Source organism: Mandrillus leucophaeus, unplaced genomic scaffold (assembly GCF_000951045.1).
Source record: "Mandrillus leucophaeus isolate KB7577 unplaced genomic scaffold, Mleu.le_1.0 Scaffold1427, whole genome shotgun sequence".
In the NCBI taxonomy this organism is placed as follows: domain Eukaryota; kingdom Metazoa; phylum Chordata; class Mammalia; order Primates; family Cercopithecidae; genus Mandrillus; species Mandrillus leucophaeus.
The window spans coordinates 128,872-143,436 of record NW_012101396.1 but is presented as its reverse complement, the minus strand read 5'-3'; the positions used below and the strand labels follow the sequence as shown (position 1 = coordinate 143,436).

At 46.9% G+C, this 14,565-nt stretch overlaps 1 protein-coding gene across 3 annotated transcripts in view; it reads left to right on the top strand.

Moving 5' to 3' along the window:
• LOC105535193 (melanoma-associated antigen D1) overlaps positions 1 to 14,140 on the top strand; it is a 108,693-nt gene extending 94,553 nt beyond the window's left edge. The window contains exons 1-14 of one of the 3 annotated variants that reach the window (XM_011974185.1): positions 5,385 to 5,538; positions 6,057 to 6,137; positions 6,411 to 6,578; positions 6,838 to 7,545; positions 8,183 to 8,851; positions 8,982 to 9,045; positions 9,270 to 9,349; positions 9,516 to 9,607; positions 9,836 to 9,915; positions 10,007 to 10,049; positions 10,303 to 10,365; positions 11,969 to 12,083; positions 13,340 to 13,725; positions 13,932 to 14,140. In XM_011974185.1, the coding sequence (XP_011829575.1) occupies positions 6,093 to 6,137; positions 6,411 to 6,578; positions 6,838 to 7,545; positions 8,183 to 8,851; positions 8,982 to 9,045; positions 9,270 to 9,349; positions 9,516 to 9,607; positions 9,836 to 9,915; positions 10,007 to 10,049; positions 10,303 to 10,365; positions 11,969 to 12,083; positions 13,340 to 13,717 (2,505 nt within the window). In that variant the 5' untranslated portion in view covers positions 5,385 to 5,538; positions 6,057 to 6,092 and the 3' untranslated portion in view covers positions 13,718 to 13,725; positions 13,932 to 14,140. Of the gene's footprint in view, positions 1 to 5,365; positions 5,539 to 6,056; positions 6,138 to 6,410; positions 6,579 to 6,837; positions 7,546 to 8,182; positions 8,852 to 8,981; positions 9,046 to 9,269; positions 9,350 to 9,515; positions 9,608 to 9,835; positions 9,916 to 10,006; positions 10,050 to 10,302; positions 10,366 to 11,968; positions 12,084 to 13,339; positions 13,726 to 13,931 lie in introns of those variants that run through there. The other 2 variants (XM_011974186.1, XM_011974187.1) reach the window with 2 other exon arrangements.
• Positions 14,141 to 14,565: the final 425 nt, after the last annotated feature.

Below are 14,565 nucleotides of genomic sequence, written 5' to 3'. Positions count from 1 at the left end.
ACTCAAAGGATAAATGCTTGAGGGGATGGATTCTCAATGATGTGCTTATTTTACGTTGCATTCCTGTGTCAAAACATCTCATGTACCCCATGAATATATATACTTACTATGTACCCACAGGCTTTTTTAAATTAAAAAATAGGTAAAAGGCATGAAGAGGCATTTAATCAAAGAGGATATATGGATGGCAAATAAGCACAGGTAAAGATGTTCAACATCATTAGCCATTAGGGAAATGCAAATTAAAACCACAGTAAGATATTACTAAACACCTGTGGCCAAAATATACTGACACCAGCAGATGCTGGCAAGGATTTGGAGAAACTGTATCCTTCACACATTGCTGGTGGGAATGTCAAATGGTATGATCACTCTAGGAAAGTTTGGTAATTTCTTGTAAAACTAACATGCACTTACTATATGACCCAACAATTGCACTCTTGGGTACTTATCCCAGAGAAATGGGAACTACACAGATACTTGTACACAAATGTGTATAGCAGCTTCATTCACAGTAGCCCCAAACTGGAAATGACCCAGATGTCTTTCAGTGGGTGAATGGTTAAACCAACTGTTGTAGCACCTCTATACCATGTAATAGTACTCAACAGTAAAATGAGAAACTCTGATACACAAGACAACTGGGATGGATCTCACAGGCATTATGCTGAGTGTGAAAAAAGCCAATCTCAAAATGTGACACATTGTATGATTACATTTTCATGACTTCTTGAAATGATAAAATTATAGAGATGGTTAGGGATGGGGGTTGTGGAGGACGGTTGGTTGTGACTATAATGGGGTAGTATGAGGGAAATGTTTGTGGTGATGAAATAGTTCTGTGTCTTGATTGCTGTGGTGTTTGTAGAGACTTCCACATGTGATAAGGTGATAGAGAACTATATACACATTGTACCAATGTCAGTGTCTTGGTTTTGATTTTGTACTGCAGTTACATAGATGTAACCATTGGGGAAGCAGATAAAGAGTACATAGAACCTCACTGTACTATCCTCGCAATTCCCCGTGTATCTGTAATTATTTCAAAATAAAAAGTTTTAAAAGTTTTTTAAAAACAGAATTAATAAAATATTACCGAAAAGCAGTAGGGCACCAGTTATATTTCAAAAATCATGCCATAGGGCCGGGTGTGGTGGCTCACACCTATAATCCTAACACTTTGGGAGGCCAAGGTGGGTGGATCACCTGAGGTCAGGAGTTCGACACCAGCCTGGCCAACATGGTGAAACCCCATCTCTACTAAAAATAGAAAAATTATCCAGGTACCTGTAATCCCAGCTACTCGGGAGGCTCTAGCAGGAGAATCACTTGAACCTGGGAGGCGGAGGTTGCAGTGAGCCAAGATCACGCCATTGCACTCCAGCCTGAGTGAAAGATTGAGACTCTGTCTTAAAAAAAAAAAAAAAGAAAAAAAAATCATGCCATATGTATTAGCTGGTTGGATACCATTGCTGCTGCTACTGAACATGGACCCTGGATGTTAGCCCCGCTGCTAATGCTGCCCCTAGAAACTGGATTTTCTTGTGGCTGTTGCTCCCACCACCACAGCTATGGCGATGAATTCCATCACTGCATATTTGAATCACTCCTTTGAGACAAAGTGTTAGGTCTAAGTCATAACTGTGCAGTGAAAGGGTTGACTCAGCAGGTCTGCAATGTTTAAACCCTGTGCTTTCCAAAAAAAAGGTCTTTTGCAAAGAATGCTTTGGCTCTTGACAAGCTCTTGGGAGATAATCTGTAAGCCCTTGGAGTATCTTGCCTGATCAGAGTGTCTTTGTTTACTGTGACCTTGGCCCACACTGGATAGTTTATGCTAACAGTGTGATTTGTGGTGTGAGCCTTGGGCTGAGAGATACTAGTTTAACCTCTGCATGGGCTAGAGACTGAATAAGGTCAGCCACACAGGTGCTCCCGGCCTATCTGACTGAACCCCAAAAACAACTCTGGGCACCAAGGCTTGGGTATACTTCCTTGGTTGACAGTATGTCATACATATTAAACGCATCATTGTTGGGGGAATTAAGCACTGGTCATACAACTCCATTGGGAGAGTACAACTGGAAAGTTGTGCCTGGTCTCTCCCGAATTTTTCCCTATGCACTTTTTACTTTTGCTGATTTGAATCTGTATCCTTTCACTGTAATAAACAATAGCCATAACACTTTTTCTGAGTTATCCGAGTCCTTCTAGCAAATCATTGAATCTGAGGATGGCCTTCAGGAGCTTGCTACACTGGTAAATCCTAGATCACATTCTCTTAGCTGCCAACGGCATGTGAAGAAGTGAGTATCTGGCCTTTGTGGCTTTTACAGTTGGAACTGTTACGCAAGAATATATATGACCTTACTAAAACGTTAAAAATCGAAATACGTCTGGCCCCAAGGGTTTTCAGTAAGGATCTATAAAGCTATATAAAGAACTCCTAAAAGTCAGTAAGACAGACAACCCAGATGAAACCCAGATGAAAAACAGGTAAAAGACATAAGCATATTACAAAATAAATCTAATATGTTCATTTATGTATAAAAATGTGTTCTACCACATTGCTTATCAGAAATATAAATTAAAACCATAAGGAGATACCAATAAATACACATAAGATTGGCAAAAAAAAAATGATAAAGTCTTGTAGCATATGTCTGTCTTACTCCTGGGCTTCTGGTGTCACGGAAATAAAGACAAACATTCATTATTAAAGTATAAGAATATATGTACAAGTATTTTTATTGCAATGTTGTTGTATGTGCCATGCTCCCCACAAAAATCCTGAAACTAAAATGGATTCCATCCATGGGGGAATGGTTGAATACATTGTGGTACATTCTTACCATGAAATATTATGCAGTCATTTAAAAGAACAAATCAGAGGTAGACTGTTGTCAAATAAGATAATTCAGACACATAAAAGTTCATGTAATCTTAAATTTGTAAAAATAAAACATTTTTGAGTATGGAGGGATATCAAATGGTGTTAAAAACAAGTGTTTGACAGGAGAAGGTAGAATTGAAAGAAAGTGGGAAGCAGTAAGGAAAAGAATGAAGTTTAAGGTCTGGCATATATAACACATCATTTATGTAACAATATATATGTGTGTAAAGTATGAAAAGGTAGCACCAAATCTAAGCAATTGTCCAAGGTGATGAGATTTAGAGTGATGTTTATTTAATTTCTAAAATATTTAGGCAGTGTTTGAATGTATAGTGATTAATATGCATTATTTGTATAATGAGGAAAAATAAGTGAATTGATCACAGGAAAAATTGCCTCTCAGGTTTCTTGCTTTAGCAATGGGATGGAGAGTGATTCATTCATTTAACAAATATTTATTGAGGATATAAAAATGTGCCAGGCATGGTTCTAGGTGCTGGAGAAACAACAATGAATAGAACAAAAATCTATCTCCCTAAGAGGTTTACACTCTAAATGGGAGAGAAAAGCATAACTAGAGGAGAAACACTGTGTTGGTGGGAAGGAGGAGGTGTATGAAGGAATTGATTTGGGACCTGTTAATTTAGAGAATACTGAGAGATATCCATTTGGAGAAGTGAGGTAGGTAGTTACTATGGATCTAGAATTCACAGGGCAAGTCATAACTGAAGATACAGATATGGAAACAGCATAGAAAATTGTGTTTCCGACCTCCTTTCCTGAGTCTGATCACGTCTCACTGCAGACACTTTACAGAGGAAGTGCTGAGGAAAAACAGGCAGCTGACAGAGGAGGTTGCTATGCAACAGATTAGGAAAGTCATCCAGCCAGGCAGAACTGATGTTGGCCCTTGGGGACCAAATGCTGCAGTCCTTCCTAGCATTAGCTTCCTTTCATGTGCAGGCTTCTGGCATGAGTTGATGCCAGAACAAATGTGAACTGCACAAAGATCTGTCTTGAATTTTGGAAATGTACCAGTTTAATTTGAGTCACCTCACATCTGTATTTAATTTTCTGCCTTTTTGAGTTTCTCCAGTTATCCTGGAAGCATAGCAGCGTGTGTGTTCTTGGGTAGGACCCACTTGCTGTGCATTCCACTTTGCACATTGAGAAACCGGGCTCAGAGAATTGAGTGACCTGAGCGGGCTCACACAGCTGGAGACAGACAGGCTGGGCACTCCATCCCTGGAATTCTGAAGCCCAGCCCAGTTTCTCTCCGTAAGACCACAGCTGCCCCAGACCCCAGCCCTGAAAGGAACCAGGGCTTGCTATGGCTCAGACACACAGGTCTGATTGTCCTGGCTGCTCCAGTGGGCACCAGAAGGCCTCAGGGACAGTGTGATTGTATCCCTGATAAGGAAGAGGCCTGACGTTCTGAGCATAGAGTGGACCCCAAGGAGCAATTTCCACACCTGGATGGACCCACATAGGGCAGGGGGAGGGTGGGGGCCTCTGCTTGTGTCCTCCTGAATGCAGAGCATGAGCTTGGGTCTCCTAGAACACAAACTTTGCTTGTTTAGGACAAATGGGGTGCCGTGGTCTGTTGCTCAAATGGAGGAGGGAGGGGTACTCTTAGTCCCCAGGGCAGCATGAGCAGAACGTGGGTTTTGCAGTCAGGAAGACCCAGACCCAAATTTTGCATTTTGTTTTCTGGCTCTGTTGCCTTGTCTAGTTTATGCAATGTATATGTGCCTCATCTTCCTGATCTGTAAAATGAGGGTGCTGACATTCACCTCCCAGGGCTGCTGTGACGGGAAGACAAGCCCCAGCACAAATCCTGCTGTGATGTACAAGCTGTGCCCTTCCCTCCTTTCCTCCCCCAACACACACAAATGAGTCCATCACCGGAGCTGCATAAAGAACAGGGAAGAAACTAACGTTCTTTCTGCGTCTGGGAGCTTGTGGGGGCGGGCAGGGAGTGGGGGAGAAATCATGGAGTCACGTGGCAGCCACAGACTTACTACTACTACTTTGTTAGCTCCAATAGTGTATCCTCTCAGGCCATTCCGTTTCCTCAGCGGAGGTCTAACACTTGTTGCAATTAGAGACCCCACACAGAGACCTAAGCGTGCTGGGCAAGGGGGTGGAGATGCAAGCCGACCTGACAGGAGGGGCCTTGAGTAGGGGAGGGACGGAATAGAGACGCATTGCGGAAAAGGTAGGGGGCCGGTGTGTGGGGCAAGGGGTGTGACCAAGAGGCACAGCGCATCTGTTGGTGGAGGGGGCGTAGAGGAAGGGGAGGTGCTGTTGTATAGTGTCGACCTGGTTGGTGGTGGGGTGGTGTGTTGGCAAAGGGGGCGGGACCGCCTTCCAGCGCACATGCGCATCATGGTCTCCGGGACGAAGCTTTTGTTGGGAAAGCAGGCGGGACTGACTTTGGCTCTTCAGTGTTTGCGCATGCGCGTAACGTCCTGAGGCGGTGGGTGGTATATTAGGCGAAGAGGCGGGGTCGCCCAAGCTGCCGCGCTGGCATTTTCTCCTGGACAAGGAGAGAGTGCGGCTGCTGAGAGCCGAGCCCAGCAATCCCGATCCTCTGAGTCGTGAAGAAGGGAGGCAGCGAGGGGGTTGGGGTTGGGGCCTGAGGCAAGGTGAGAATTAGCCCCCAGACGGGGCATCTGCCCCCTGGTGCGGGCCCCCATTTTTGTTTTATCCCGATCCCTTCACCCTGGATTCTGAATCCCTTTCCACCCCCCAAGCCCCAATTGACATGCCCCTCCCGATCCTTCCTGATTCAAAACCCCTGTCCGATCCCTCCCATCGTTCGAAATCCTCAGATTCCTTGACCTCGATCTGTACTGTTAGATGATTCCTCCTGACTCAAAACCTCCATGCAACTTCCCAAATGCGAATCCCAACCCAACCGCACCCCTCCCCCGCGAATTCAGAACTCATCTGCTTCCCAAACCCCGATTTGAAGCATCTCTCTGTCAGTAGCTTCTCGGGGTTCAGAACCTGCATCTGGACGCCCATTCACTTTTCCCGCTCCGATCCGTTCCTCCTCACATTCACCTTATCCGCCCGCACAATCAGACCACAGTCATCCCCCTCCCAATTCGGTCCTTCGTATTTGCCCTCTGTAGTATAACGCCCTGCCCCTCTCCCACAGCCCCCAGGCTCCGCTCTTGCCAGAGGGACAGGAGCCATGGCTCAGAAAATGGACTGTGGTGCGGGCCTCCTCGGCTTCCAGGTGAGATCTCCACTCCCCACCCCAGCATTTCCCCAGCCGACAGTCACCCCTCCCCGCGGGCCTCTTTGGTTTCCCAAACGCCGGGATCCGGTTTGGCCCTCTTTAGTGACTAGACTCCGTGGGCCTTTCGAATTCTCATCGTTTATCGAAGGGGGGGAGGGGCGTCTCTTTTCAGCCATCAGTCCCTGCTCAGAGAGAGGGGAGACCCTGTTAGTAGTCAGGGCAATCTGCCCAGAGAATGCGGGGTGGGTAAGGAACCATTTTTTTTTCCAGAGTCCTGACGCTTGTAGAGCAGTCTGTCACCCCCTCCCCCAGCCTCCTGCCTCCACCCTCCCTCTCTCTGCATTCCCCACTCTGTGCGACCCCCCTTATTCTCAACTCCGCGATCCGCCTCCCGTCCTGAGCTGCTACTGCACGCCTCTCAGAGCGTCCCTGGCTCCTGTTCCTGCCCACTCTCTGCACACCTCCCCACCCCTCATTTTGCCCCTGCCCTACTCCATCCCTGCCACATGTTTAGTACCCGCCCCGCCCCCTATCGCCCCTTGCGGGCCCCCTAGATCTCTGCCTCAGCCCCCCCTGTTTTTGCACCCACCACCCGCCTGCAGCTCCCCTGTTGCGCTGCCACCCGGGCTCCCTATTCCCACCCCACCTCCTGCCTCAGAGGCCCAGAGATTTAATTTTTCCCCTCCTGTGTTTGCAGGCTGAGGCCTCTGTAGAAGACAGCGCCTTGCTTATGCAGACCTTGATGGAGGCCATCCAGATCTCAGAGGCTCCACCTACTAACCAGGCCACTGCAGCTGCTAGTCCCCAGAGTTCACAGCCCCCAACTGCCAATGAGATGGCTGACATTCAGGTTTCAGCAGCTGCCGCTAGGCCTAAGTCAGCCTTTAAAGTCCAGAATGCCACCACAAAAGGCCCAAATGGTGTCTATGATTTCTCTCAGGCTCATAATGCCAAGGACGTGCCCAACACGCAGCCCAAGGCAGCCCTTAAGTCCCAAAATGCCACCCCAAAGGGTCCAAATGCTGCCTATGATTTTTCCCAGGCAGCAACCACTGGTGAGTTAGCTGCTAACAAGTCTGAGATGGCCTTTAAGGCCCAGAATGCCACTACTAAAGTGGGCCCAAATGCCACCTACAATTTCTCTCAGTCTCTCAATGCCAATGACCTGGCCAACAGCAGGCCTAAGACCCCCTTCAAGGCTTGGAATGATACCACTAAGTCCCCAACAGCTGATACCCAGACCCAGAATGTAAATCAGGCCAAAATGGCCACTTCCCAGGCTGACATAGAGACCGACCCAGGTATCTCTGAATCTGACGGTGCAACTGCACAGACATCAGCAGATGGTTCCCAGGCTCAGAATCTGGAGTCCCGGACAATAATTCGGGGCAAGAGGACCCGCAAGGTGAGATCCCTGCTAGCTTCACTTTGCTTTGGGGCTCTCTCTTCTCTGAGGGTGTTCGTTTGTTCAAAACAATGTATGTAACTGTATTCAGCTAGGCTATAGGCCATTTGAAGAGAATGTTTATTCCTGTCCTCCGGGTGTTCACAAACTGATGGGGAGATAATACATGGGCACAAATAATATATACAACCTGTATGTAATTCAGTTTACATTGTGTTAGTAACTACCGTGTGGTAAGCCTTGAGCTAGGCACATTCACACAGGTTGTCTCATAAAATCTTAAAGGCACCTCCTACCAGGTAGGGATCATAGTCCCAATTTATAGAGAAGGAAATTAAGTGGCAGAGAAGTGAAGTGACTTGAGTGATTTGTTCAGGGTGGTACAGACAGAGCCAGTGGTGGACATAGGAAGAGGAGAAGCCTCAGTCCCCATCTTTGGTTTGTTCCTGACCTGGTTCGGAGATGAAACTCCTGCCTGGAAGACAGTGAAAGACAAACCCAGGACTCAGGGTGACCAATGGCTAGTGGGTCAGGCTGTCACTACAGGTGAGGGTTTAGAGGGCATTCCTGGAATAGATAAGGTAAGGACACAGAACCCACTGGTGATTCTGAACTTTTCTTCTCTCTGATGATACAGATTAATAACTTGAATGTTGAAGAGAACAGCAGTGGGGATCAGAGGCGGGCCCCACTGGCTGCAGGGACCTGGAGGTCTGCACCAGTTCCAGTGACCACTCAGAACCCACCTGGCGCACCCCCCAACGTGCTCTGGCAGACGCCGTTGGCTTGGCAGAACCCCTCAGGCTGGCAAAACCAGACAGCCAGGCAGACCCCACCAGCACGTCAGAGCCCTCCAGCTAGGCAGACCCCACCAGCCTGGCAGAACCCAGTTGCTTGGCAGAACCCAGTGATCTGGCCAAACCCAGTAATCTGGCAGAACCCAGTGATCTGGCCAAACCCCATTGTCTGGCCTGGCCCTGTTGTCTGGCCGAATCCACTGGCCTGGCAGAATCCACCTGGATGGCAGACCCCACCTGGATGGCAGACCCCACCAGGCTGGCAGGGTCCTCCAGACTGGCAAGGTCCTCCTGACTGGCCGCTACCACCCGACTGGCCACTGCCACCCGATTGGCCACTTCCCACTGACTGGCCACTACCACCTGACTGGATCCCCGCTGATTGGCCAATTCCACCTGATTGGCAGAACCTGCGCCCCTCGCCTAACCTGCGCCCTTCCCCCAATTCGCGTGCCTCACAGAACCCGGGTGCTGCACAGCCCCGAGATGTGGCCCTTCTTCAGGAAAGAGTAAGAGCTGTAACTCCCCAGTCACTTTTCCCCTCTCTTGCTCTTTTCTTTGTCACCCTCTCATCTATAATTCAACCAAGATTTTTTGTAAATATCTTATAAGTTTAATGATTTTCTTTTTCCCTCCCAGGCAAATAAGTTGGTCAAGTATTTGATGCTTAAGGACTACACAAAGGTGCCCATCAAGCGCTCAGGTAGGCATCCGTGTCCCCTCCCCAAGCTCTACCCTTCCCTTCACTCCATGCTCTGTTGGTGTTCTTCTGCTTGTATGACCCTTCCCCTTCTGTCCCCTCCTTTCCATGGTTGGCTCTTTTCACCCTTGAGGACCTTGACTGTGCTACCCACAGCAGGGCTGGCAAAGGGACTGCTGCTCTGTGGCCTCCGCTCGGCTCAGACGGCTCCCTCCTCTCTCCTACAGAAATGCTGAGAGATATCATCCGTGAATACACTGATGTTTATCCAGAAATCATTGAACGTGCATGCTTTGTCTTAGAGAAGGTGAGAAGGCAGTCCTGGGGGACAGGAATAATGGGGAAAGTTGATTTCAAAGATTCATGGAGTTCCTATTGGGAGTTTAGGGCAAGTCTCAGGGAGGTGAGTGTCTGCCTATGGGTAGCTTATGCTAGATGTTGTAATTTCATGGTCTGTTTTCTTGTCCCTGTAGAAATTTGGGATTCAGCTGAAAGAAATTGACAAAGAAGAACACCTGTATATTCTCATCAGTACCCCCGAGTCCCTGGCTGGCATACTGGGAACGTAAGATGGGAAAGAAGGTGGAACATGGCCTTTCTCAGTGGTGCTTTTTTTCCAGGAGTTTCACATAGATCAGGGTCCAGGGTTCAGGGTCACATAACAGGTCATGGGCAGAGCTGGGGTATAATTCTCCCCTAGCTGAGGAATATTGGGGAGGCTAGATGGGTAAGCTGGGTTGGGGTCTCTCATGCAAATGGCTGCTGAAAATACATTCTTTCTATATTCCCTTAGGACCAAAGACACACCCAAGCTCGGTCTCCTCTTGGTGATTCTGGGTGTCATCTTCATGAATGGCAACCGTGCCAGTGAGGGTGAGTGACTGGACCTGCAGCTGGGGGTTGGCCACAGCCTGATTTCCATGCTTATTTTCCGTCCCTTGTCTCCCCTTGCCTCCCATTGCAGCTGTCCTCTGGGAGGCACTACGCAAGATGGGACTGCGTCCTGGGTATGATTGGGCTCTCTCATCTCTTACCCGTTTGTACCATCCTTTGGCAACAGTGGATGGTCCCAGGATTGCATTAACCTGGGGGTCTGGAGGGTTTGGTTTGGGGATGTTCAGAGCCCAAAGATGTAACCTGGGTGGATGGGGGAACAGTTCTGAACTCTCTGCCTCTTTTCTCATCTCTGACCTCTGTTCTGGAAAGCTCTTTGGGCATAGTAATAGCCTCTGATTGTGGATTTCCTTTTTTTACCTTCAGGGTGAGACATCCCCTCCTTGGAGATCTAAGGAAACTTCTCACCTACGAGTTTGTAAAGCAAAAGTAAGTGATGCCTAAGGGGCTTTTCCTGCTCCCTATGATTCTGCCTGTGTGCTGGTCAGCTTTAGAAAGCCCTTCCTGGACAGGTACAATGGCTCACGCCTGTAATCCCAGCACTTTGGGAGGCTCAGGTGGGCAGATCCCTTGAGCCCAGGAATTCAAGACCAGCCTGGGAAACATGACGAAACCCCATCTCTACAAAAAATACAAAAATTAGCCAGGCGTGGTGACATGCACCTGTAGTCCCAGCTACTTGGGAGGCTGAGGTAGGGGAGAATCATCTGAGCCCAGGAAGTTGAGGCTGCAGTGAGTTGTGATCATGCCAACTGCACTCCAACCTGGGCAACAGAGCGAGACCCTGTCTCAAAAAAAAAATAAAAGAAAGCCCTTCTCAAGCTCATTTCTTACACTGTACCTGTGCATATGTGTTTCTGTGCGTACAGAAACGTGTGTCCTCAGGAGTATTTATTGCATATACTCCTCGTGGTTAGATTCTTTCTTTTCTTTTCTTTCCTTTTCTTTTCTTTTCTCTTCTCTTCTCTTCTCTTTTCTCTTCTCTTCTTTTCTTTTCTTCTTTTCTTCGAGATGGAGTTTCACTCTTGTTGCCCAGGCTGGAGTTCAATGGCATGATCTTGGCTCACTGCAACCTCTGCCTCCTGGGTTCAAGCGATTCTCCTGCTTCAGCCTCCCAAGTAGCTGGGATTACAGGCATGCACCACCACGCCCAGCTAATTTTGTCTTCTTAGTAGAGATGGAGTTTCTGCCTGTTAGACCGGTCTCGAACTCCCGACCTCAGGTGATGCTCCTGCCTCGGCCTCCAAAAGTGCTGGGATTAAGGCGTGGGCCACCGTACCCGGCGAATTCTTTTGTTTGCTTTTTTCGAGACTGAGTCTCACTCTATTGCCCATGCTGGAGTGTAGTGGCGCAATCTTGGCTCGCTTGAACTTCCACCTCCTAGGTTCAAGCAATTCTTGTGCCTCAGCCTCCTGAGTAACTGGGACTTCAGGTGCCTGCCACCATGCCCGGCTGTTTTTGTATTTTTAGTAGAGATGGGACTTCACCATGTTGGCCAGGCTGGTCTCAAACTCCTGACCTCAAGCAATTCACCCACCTCTGCCTCCCAAAGTGCTGGGATTACAGGTGTGAGCCACCATGTCCAGCCAGAATTCTTCTAATTTTTCTACTTTTCTAAGTAGTTGTCTTGCAAGTGAAGCCCATCCACCATCCCCACAGTAGACATTCCCAAGGCTGGGCCAGGCTGACACTTTTGCACTACACTGTAATCATTTCAATGGACCTCTGTGGCTCACTGACAAGATTACAAGAATCTGGAGCTAGAGCTGAGGCAGAAGGAGTGAAATGAAATGTTGTCCTTTCTGTGACCCTATACAAGCGTCGCCTGCAGCTCTAAGTGAGTGCTTAGTGTTCTGGTGCAGGAATTCAAGGCTTGATGATTAAGGGGTAAATACCCTGATGGTGTTCAGGAATGAGCCCGAGGGGGAGTTGCTATTTGAAATCTGATGTTAAAAAATGTAGGATTATTTTTCATTACTGGACTACCATTCTGCCCGGGTAGGTAGACACAAAGACTGTTTTGCTGTTTCAGATACCTGGACTACAGACGAGTGCCCAACAGCAACCCCCCAGAGTATGAGTTCCTCTGGGGCCTCCGTTCCTACCATGAGACTAGCAAGATGAAAGTGCTGAGATTCATTGCAGAGGTAATGTGCCAACCAGCATTGATAGGTCAAGGGATGAAGTATCGCTGGCTGGGAAAGGTCCAGGGTAGGAATGAGATCCTAGGTATGGCACGTGGTAGGTGCTGCATTGCTGGTGGTATTTGTTGTTGTTGTTAGGTAAACTTAACATGCATTAGGTGCTAACATATGTTAATATATTAGCTAATACAATTATGAGTTTGTTTTGGTTTTTTTTTTTTAGGTTTTTAAAGTATTTTTATTTTTTCCCAACTTTACTAAAGTATAATTGACAAAAATTGTATATATTTATGGTGTACAATGTAATTTTTAAGTATTTTGTTTTGTTTTATTTATTTATTTTCTCCTGAGATGGAGTTTTGCTGTGTTGCCCAGGCTAGAGTGCAGTGGCGCGATTTTGGCTCACTGAAACCTCCGCCTCCCGGGTTCAAGCGATTTTTGTGCCTCAGCCTCCCAAGTATCTGGGATTACAGGCACGTGCCACCACCATGCCTGGCTAAATTTTTATTTTTCTATTAGAGAAAGGGTTTCGCCATGTTAGCCAGGCTGGTCTCGATCTCCTGACCTCAAGTGATCTGCCTGCCTCAGCCTCCCGAAGTGTTGGGATTACAGGCGTGAACCACTGTACCCAGCACATTCATTTATTTTTAATTGACTAATAAAAAGTATATATATTTATGGGGCACAGTATGATGTTTTGATAATACATGTCATGTACATTGCGGAATGATTACATCAAGCTAGTTAACTCTCCGTAGCTTCATATACTTGACATTTTTTTGTGTGATGAGAACATTTAAAATGTACTCTTTTAGCAATTTTAAATAAACAACATATTATTATTAACTATAGTCATCATGCTATATGGTCAATCTGCAGAATATACTCTTCCTATCTAACTGAAATTTTGTACCTTTTAACCAATATTTCCCCATCCCTCCTGACCCCAGGCCCTGGAAACTATCATTCTACTCTCTGTTTCTATGAGTTAGACCTTTTTAGATTCCATGTATAAGTGAAGTCATGCAGTATTTGTCTTTCTGTGTCTGACTTACTTCACTTAGCATAATGTCATCCAGCATCATCCATGTTGTTGCAAATGGCAGAATTTCCTTCTTTTTAAAGGCTGAATAGTATTCCACTGTGTGTGTGTGTATCACATTTTCCTTATCCATTCATCCATTGATGGACACGTAGGTTGATTCCGTATCTTGGCTATTGTAAATAGATTTTGTTTTGTTTTCTATTCCTCATCTCAGGTTCAGAAAAGAGACCCTCGTGACTGGACTGCACAGTTCATGGAGGCTGCAGATGAGGCCTTGGATGCTCTGGATGCTGCTGCAGCTGAGGCCGAAGCCCGGGCTGAAGCAAGAACCCGCATGGGAATTGGAGATGAGGCTGTGTCTGGGCCCTGGAGCTGGGATGATATTGAGTTTGAGCTGCTGACCTGGGATGAGGAAGGAGATTTTGGAGATCCCTGGTCCAGAATTCCATTTACCTTCTGGGCCAGATACCACCAGAACGCCCGCTCCAGATTTCCTCAGACCTTTGCTGGTCCCATTATTGGTCCTGGTGGTACAGCCAGTGCCAACTTTGCTGCCAACTTTGGTGCCATTGGTTTCTTCTGGGTTGAGTGAGATGTTGGGTAGGTACATCACTTTGGATTGGGCAGTTAGGGTCTCTGGGGGATATAGGGTCCATGGGATTGTATTTATGTGCATGAGCTAGGAGTCTTAGGAAACTCATTGTAGGGAGGTGAGGAAAGTATGGGGCAGCACTCTTTGGTGTGTATATTCCTTATTATTTGATATATATCATTGATTTTTTTACTTTTTTTTCTTATGTTCACAGATATTGCTATCAATCGCAATAGTCTTTCCCCTGTGTGAGGCTGAAGCCTCAGATTCCTTCTAAACACAGCTATCTAGAGAGCCACATCCTGTTGACTGAAAGTGGCATGCAAGATAAATTTATTTGCTGTTCCTTGTCTACTGCTTTTTTTCCCCTTGTGTGCTGTCAAGTTTTGGTATCAGAAATAAACATTGAAATTGCAAAGTGAATTAGATGTGCTCTCTGCTTCTTTTTTTCCCTATATTTGGGGAGTGAGCAACATGTTTATGTGGGAGAGACAGGACCTCGGCTCTAGTTTGAAGGGGGTAGATCAGCTTTCAGCAGGTGGAAATATGGGAAGATCCAGCTACTGGATTGGGATACAAAGGCAGTATCAATGAACACGAGACCCAAGAACTTGTATAGTTTATTCAATAAATATCACTTAAGTGATTCTCATGTGACAGATATGCTGCTAGGTGTCCTGGAGTGACATTGCGAGAATTGCATAGTGAGAGAGGGTATAGGTGCTCAGACAGTTGCACTTAAGAACACAGCGGAGGTGGAACTCCAGGTGATGATAAAGTCCAGAGAGTAGGTAGTTGAAAGGGACAGAAGGTGACTATTCTGGAGATAAGGGGTCCATGGCCTGTGA